The following is a 6,952-nucleotide window of genomic DNA, read 5'->3' as shown; positions in this document are numbered from 1 at the left end:
TGGATAACAGAATTCTGGAATACATTGTGAAAAACCAAAAAGAGCACAGACTTTTATGTGATCTTAGGAAAGCTAATAGTAATACCTAACTTTTATTGAGTGCTTAGTCCTATGCCAGGCACTGTTCTACCTCATCTTATTTGTTCCTCACAATAAGTAGATCCAGTTATTCCCATATTACTAAAGAGGAAGCTGAGCACAGAGAGGTGTCAATAAGACTTCACAGCCAGCCAAAGTGAGCCATGATTGAAGTCTAGACATCTCTTTTTGAGAAAGAGTCTCACTCTATCGCCCAGGCTGGAGAGCAGTGGTGCTTTCTCAGCTCACTGCAACCACCACCTCCCAGGTTCAAGCGATTCTCATGCCTCAACCACCCAAGTAGCTGGAATTACAGGTGCAGTCCACCATGTCTGGCTCCTTTTTTTTTTTTGTATTTTTAGTAGAGATGGGGTTTCACCATGTTGGCCATGCTGGTCTCGAACTCCTGGCCTCAAGTGATCCACCCATCTTGGCCTCTGAAAGTGCTGGGATTACAGGAGTGAGCCACTGTGCCTGGCCAGAAGTCTAGACATTCTTAATTGCTGTTACAGAGCTGCCTCTAGTTAGCTCTATCTAGACAATTTAAGCCTTAATTTTCATCGCCCTAAAATGGGATCTGTAGGACCTACCTTATCAGATTGTTATAATTCAATAAGGTAAAGAGTATAACGGTTTAGTATAGCGCACAGCAAAATATATATCTCAATAAGTGTTTACTTCCTTTTTTTAATCAGTTGAAGGTTTTGAAAAATGGTGGAATAGGATCCATAACAAGATAAGCACCATGCCTTTCATATCATCAAAGGAAGACTTGGAATTGTTTCCCCGGACTAATATAGTATTGAAATGTCCACTGGGAAAGCATGTGAATCAGCATTACAGGAATTCTAGCAGGTAGGATGTCCAAGAGACATAAAAAGGGTCAGCCTGATCCTTGGCATATATGTTGACTGGTTCTACAGAAAATGCAGGAAAGCTTAGGCAGAATATTGCTTGTGTAGAGTCAGACTGGTGAACCTCAAATTTGGACAGAAGCCTCTGGGAGTCTGGATTTAGTAGGATTATCCTTACCAGTCATTTCCAGTTACATAGTGGGGCCCATACGGAGCAGGTGAAGAAGGCAAACCAACAGAGTTCCCTTTAAACTTCACAATGAAAACCTGCTTCAGAAGAATTCAGAGTCACCACAGTATTTACGTTTGTAATCCTCCAGTAGAATATGTAAACATGGTCAAATATTATTCTGAATGCTTCTGTGAGGGTATTTTTGGATAAGATTTACATTAAATTCATTGGCTTTGGGTTAAGGAGATTATCCTGTATAATATGAATGAGTCTTATTTAATCAGTTGAAGTCTTGGAAGGAACAAAAGACTGACCTATCGTAAGGAAGAGGGAATTCTGCCAGCAGACTGTGTTGGGTGTTAAATGCAGCGTGGGCTCTTCCCCCGCCTGAAGCCTGCCCACCCTGAAGACTTTGGACTTGTCTGCCTCCATAATCACATGAGTCAATCCCTAAAATCAATCTCTTTCTCTTTACAGTCAGTCCTCTATTTACTATGGTTCAACTTAAAATTTTTCAGTTTAATTATGGTGTGGAAGTGATACACATTCAATAGAAACCCTACTTTGAATTTTGAATTTAGATCTTTTCCCAGGCTAGCAATATGTGGTATGGAACTCTCTCCCGATGCTGGGTAGCAGCAGCCAGCCATGGCTCCCAATCAGCCACACTATAGTACTCTATAGTAGACTGTGTTGCCAGATGATTTTGCCCAACTGTAAGCCCAGGTACGTGTTCTGAGTATGTTTAAGTATGTTTAGTACATTTTCACACTGCAATAAAGAGACTGGATAATTTATAAAGAAAAGAGGTTTAATTAACTCACTTCCACAGGCTGTACAGAAGGCATGACTGGGAAGTTCTCAGGAAACTTACAATCATGGCGGAAGGGTGAAGAGGAAGCAAGCAAATCTTCACATGGTGGCAGGAGACAGCGAGCTAAGGAGAGGTGCTACATACTTTTAAATAACCAGATCTTGTGAGAACTCTGTCACAAGACAGCACTAGGGAAATAGTGCTAAACCATTAGAAACCACCCCCATGATCGCCACACCTCCCACCAGGCCCTGCCACCAACACTGAGAATTACAATTTTCTGGTTTTTTTTGAGATGGAGTTTCGCTCTTGTTGCCCAGGCTGGAGTGCAATGGCACAACCTTGGCTCACCACAATCTCCGCCTTCCAGGTTCAAGCAATTCTTCTGCCTCAGCCTCCCAAGTAGCTGGGATTACAGGCATGTGCCACGACACCTGGCTAATTTTGTATTTTTAGTAGAGACAGGGTTTCTCCATGTTGGTCAGGCTGGTCTCGAACTCCCAACCTCAGGTGATCTGCCTGTCTCAGCCTCCCAAAGTGCTGGGATTACAGGCGTGCACCACTGTGCCCGGCCATGGGAATTACAATGTAACATGAGATTTGGGTGGGAACGCAGAGCCAAACCATATCAGTGGGCTAGGCAAAGCTATGAGGTTGGGTAGGTTAGGTGTATTAAATGCACTTCTGACTTATGATATTTTCAGCATGTGATGGGTTTATTGGGATGTAACTCCATCGTAAGTTCAGGAGTATCTCTATGTATACATATCCTATTGGTTCTGTTTCTCTGGAGAACCCTAATACACATGCATTCTCAATTTTTTATTGAATAATTAAATGAAACTTTGTGTTAGTAAAATGTATATTATTGTTAAAACACTGAAGATATATTTACGTACAATCTCAAACTTATTTCCCACTGCAAAACCAAATGATTCATCATCTGTGTTTTGTTTGTTCAGATGTAATTTAAAAATCTGTTTATATTTATTGGAAATGGATAGCAGTTAACTTAATAAGTTATAAATTAGCCTTAAATTTCTCACTGAAAACACCTCCAGGCTGTAGGATGGGAAATGTGGAATACTGAGCAGCTGTCAGTGTCCTTTTCGAGAAGAAATTGCTGAGGCCAAAGTCCTTCCACTACAGCTTTTTGGCATTTTGTTTTTCTGATTTACTCAAAAGTGCTTAAGATTGTTTTAAGACCACATAAGATCAACTAAGGTCTTAGGGAAATGTTTCCATTTACCTTAAACGTTCAAAATAAATTGTTATAGAGAACAACTGAAGTAGAGAATAGAGAATGGAGATAAATAGACTCCTGAAGACAAAAATTCCATTTACTTGTGATTTTGGGGGTGGGGGTCAATCTTGGCAATTAAGTTATATAATCTTAGTGCTTCCCAAACTGAGGTGGTAATCCATAAATATAAGGAAAGTTACAGGATAAATGCAGTCTACTTTTCCCTATGGCCAATTTTTCAGTTTTATTTGAAAAAATTATAAAATGTGCCTAGTCAGTGAGTCAAAACTATTATTTCATATTAAAACAAACATCAATACCTTATGGAACAGAAGGAAGTTGCACTTACAAGTGAATGACTTCATTAAGTTCCTAGCCACTATCTACTGTGTTATATAAGTTAAGGCTGTATTCTCCACTCAGCAGTACATCTTTGATGAAAAACATTTCAAAATCATGGTTTTAAAATAGACTGACTTAAGAAGGTGACAAGCACTGAAGAAGAGAGAAGAAGATCAGCTTCATTTGAGAGCTCCCTGCCCTTCTTTGAATTAAAAAACTCTCTCAAAGAAGAGGCAATAGAGAGTAAAAACTATGAACAGAGTGGTTTAATGAGACTACTTTTTTGTTTGTTTGTTTTCGCTTTCCTTTTCCCATAAATGCCATCTTTTTGGTAAATGTTATTACTACAGCCTTTTTTTTTTTTTTTTTTAAGTTCTTTTTTTGAGAATTACCATTTATTGAGAAAGTCCTATTCCAGGTTTCTACATGGGTTTTCATAATTACTCTTTTCAACAACTTTGAGACAGACATAAGAAATAATGTAGTAAACAGCATAGATATACCCTCAGGTCTCCAAAACCCATGGTTTTGGCGCAATGCCATTCCAACTTCCACTGTCTTCATCCTCCTGCTTTAACCAGGAAAACATATTTACTGGGCAATAGACGTGTCAAAGGTGAAGCTATTCACATCCAAATAATACTGTGCTGTTGTTTTCAAAGCAATCCACGTTTCACGAGCCTGCAAGAAAAGGAAACACAAGTCATGATCTCTGAATGTGTAGAACATATCTTGCATCAGTTATTCTGATTATCATACAGCTATTCCTAAAAGATGAGAAAAAGATAATGGAAGAATTATACCAATAGACTTTGGTTTTCATACTTTTAATAATTTGTTTATTTCAATGCTCAGATATTTCACAGTACTTGTGGGGCCACAGTATAAACCAATGTGGTAGAGTCTTGCTACATTACATAGTGTCTGTCAGTTGGTACAAAACTGGTCTACAAGTAGAGGCAGGAGTGTACCTGAAAATGTCAACATTCTATAAAGAAGACACAGTCTACCAGCCTACTTAATTACTTAATTGACCAAATAAACAAATGTCTTGTTTTAATAATGCTAAATAATGCCTATTGGACAAAAACAGCTATAAAACTAGATGCATTATTCAGTTAGTGGTTTTCATCGGCAAGTGCAAAACAAGCAGATCCTGGTAGACCAGTTAAGACCTAGTCATGTGGAGTAAGGACAGGATCAAGGCCCCATGAAAACAAGGACATTGAACTTTTTATGGCTTTATACAGTCCTCATGCCTGATGATAATCAGAGCCTGAGATATGTGGAAAGAGAGAAAGAATAAGTGAAGGAATTAATTCATTCATCGTACAGCTTTGTTTCCTAAATTGCTAAATTGTAAGAGGGAGATCATGAATAATTGAAATCCTCAGATAATTCAGCAATTTCATTTGGCCTGGAGTTTTAATGTCTTCTTCTATCAGAAAAGTAAACATAGAATAAAAAAGGCTGATGCAAGTTTCTTCTTTGTTTCTCTTGCAGCAAGAATGCAAATGAATAGGAAAATGTACAAAAGGCAAGCAAATGGAGGAACAACATTAAAGCCTTAAATAATTATCACAGAGGATATTTAGCTACTGAACAACTGAAAGTGAACTAAAGTCTGACCACTATCCATTCATCCATCTACACAAACATGTAATAATTTATTAAGCTTTGACTATATAACAATCTTTTTGCTAGTTTCTGAGAATAATTACCTTGAAGGATAAGATACAGACCCTAACTTTATAGTCCAGGTAGGTAGGCTGGGTACACAAAACAAGTAATTCCAATTGACATTTTGAGAGCTATATACTTGTGAAAGAGCACACAAAAAGGGAGAGAAGGAAAGACAAATGTCGCCTTGAGAAGAAGGGAAAGGCTTCAGAGGAGAGGGGACATTTGAGTTTAGTCTTTAAGCAAGAGGCAGAGTTTACCAGGCAAAAACCACTTCATGGGGAGGAAAAAGTAGATGTAGCTCAGAGTGTCCAGAGAAGAAAAATCAGGGATAGGCTAGTCGTGTGTTAATTAGTGGTCAGCTAATGCAATTACTATTTAAAAAGATAAATGGTGAAGGATCATTTGTTTCTAACATAAATACCTGATTAGCCAGTGTGTTTCCCCACACATCTGAACTGTGATCTGGGTCCCAGAAATCCTGCAAATTTACATGTCTTTTGAGACGTAGGAACTGGTTTGCTGGGTCCTCCAACAAAAATGGCGCTCCCAATGCTCCTGCAATTCAGAGTCCAAGAGCACAGCATCTTTTAGAGCAATAGTTTACATCTCAGTGTTTCCTCTTAAAGAGACCCAGCTGTGATCTTTGGTCGGCTGGGGGACTGAGGAGGAAACTCGGGAAAAGCTAAGCTCTGAGCGAGACAGCTACTCCTTGGCCCTTTGTCACCGCTGTATGCTAACCACTCAATTTGACCTGCATTTAGTTCATCTTGAAAGCCAGTGCTATGTGGTGGATGGAGCAGGATTTCAGAGCTTCCTTTCATGCCTGGGGGCCTGCAGACCCGGATTCAAGTTCCAGCCCTATCACTTTTCTGGGAAAGTTACTTGATTTCTTTGCACTTTAGTTTTCTTGCATGTTAAGGGGTATGATAAAACATACACACTTGCGTAAGGACTGGATAAATTGATGACTATAAACCATCTGGCTCAAACTAGGCAGTCAACAATCTTATTCTTGCTTTCCTAGCCCTCCAAAATAGAACTGATCTTTCTGTTTGAACTAGGCTGCTCCCAAACCTGACACTGTGGTTTAAATTGTTGGCACTGATCGATTCATCATCAAACTAAACCACCTCATAGTTTCTAACTCCTTCCTACTGCAGGATTAAGAAGAAAAAAGACATGATAATTTTTAAAAATCCAGACTTTTTAAAGATCTTGAAATTTTAACAATCTGTGTTGTATTTTCATTCTCAAGTAAAACACAATTGCATTCAGAATTATAACTTGAATCAATATAAAGGAAGAACACATTTTCTCCCAACCTATAGGTGACAACAATACAATCTGTTCATTGTGATAAAGAAGCATTTATTACAACATCTGATTGTGAGTAATGTTACATTAGGCACTTAACAACCTCATTATTAGCAGTCCTCTATTGACCAACCTTCTGTATGAACCTAGGTTATATAGCAAGCTATACAGTATAAAAATTCCCCTCTGTAGGGCTTTCTGTTTAGTTGGGATCCTACTAAACCTACTTTCTATTTAGTAGGGTCAAAGATAAAAACAAAGCGAGGCAACACAGGATTTGGTTGCACTAAAGGAATTTAGGAGAAGGTGTTGTTATTGAGCACTAAGACACTGGGGTACAAGGAGGCATTTTCATGGTCAAGGAAGTTGTTTCACTTGCTCCTTGAAGGAAAAATTGGATTTAGCAGGTTGGGAGAAGGGGAAACATTTTTCAAAAAATTTAAGCCAGAGGA

At 38.7% G+C, this 6,952-nt stretch overlaps 1 protein-coding gene across 1 annotated transcript; it reads right to left on the bottom strand.

The window, feature by feature from the left end:
* Positions 1–2,719: 2,719 nt before the first annotated feature.
* On the bottom strand, positions 2,720–5,748 carry C2H3orf85 (chromosome 2 C3orf85 homolog; the record flags this gene model as incomplete). The annotated part of the gene is made up of 2 exons (XM_031661611.1): positions 2,720–4,184; positions 5,608–5,748. Coding segments are annotated over 2 exons (231 nt in total), but the record flags the coding sequence as incomplete, so codon positions are not given.
* Positions 5,749–6,952: the final 1,204 nt, after the last annotated feature.

Source organism: Papio anubis, chromosome 2 (genome assembly GCF_008728515.1).
Source record: "Papio anubis isolate 15944 chromosome 2, Panubis1.0, whole genome shotgun sequence".
In the NCBI taxonomy this organism is placed as follows: Eukaryota; Metazoa; Chordata; class Mammalia; order Primates; family Cercopithecidae; genus Papio; species Papio anubis.
This window is presented reverse-complemented; position numbering and strand designations above follow the sequence as displayed.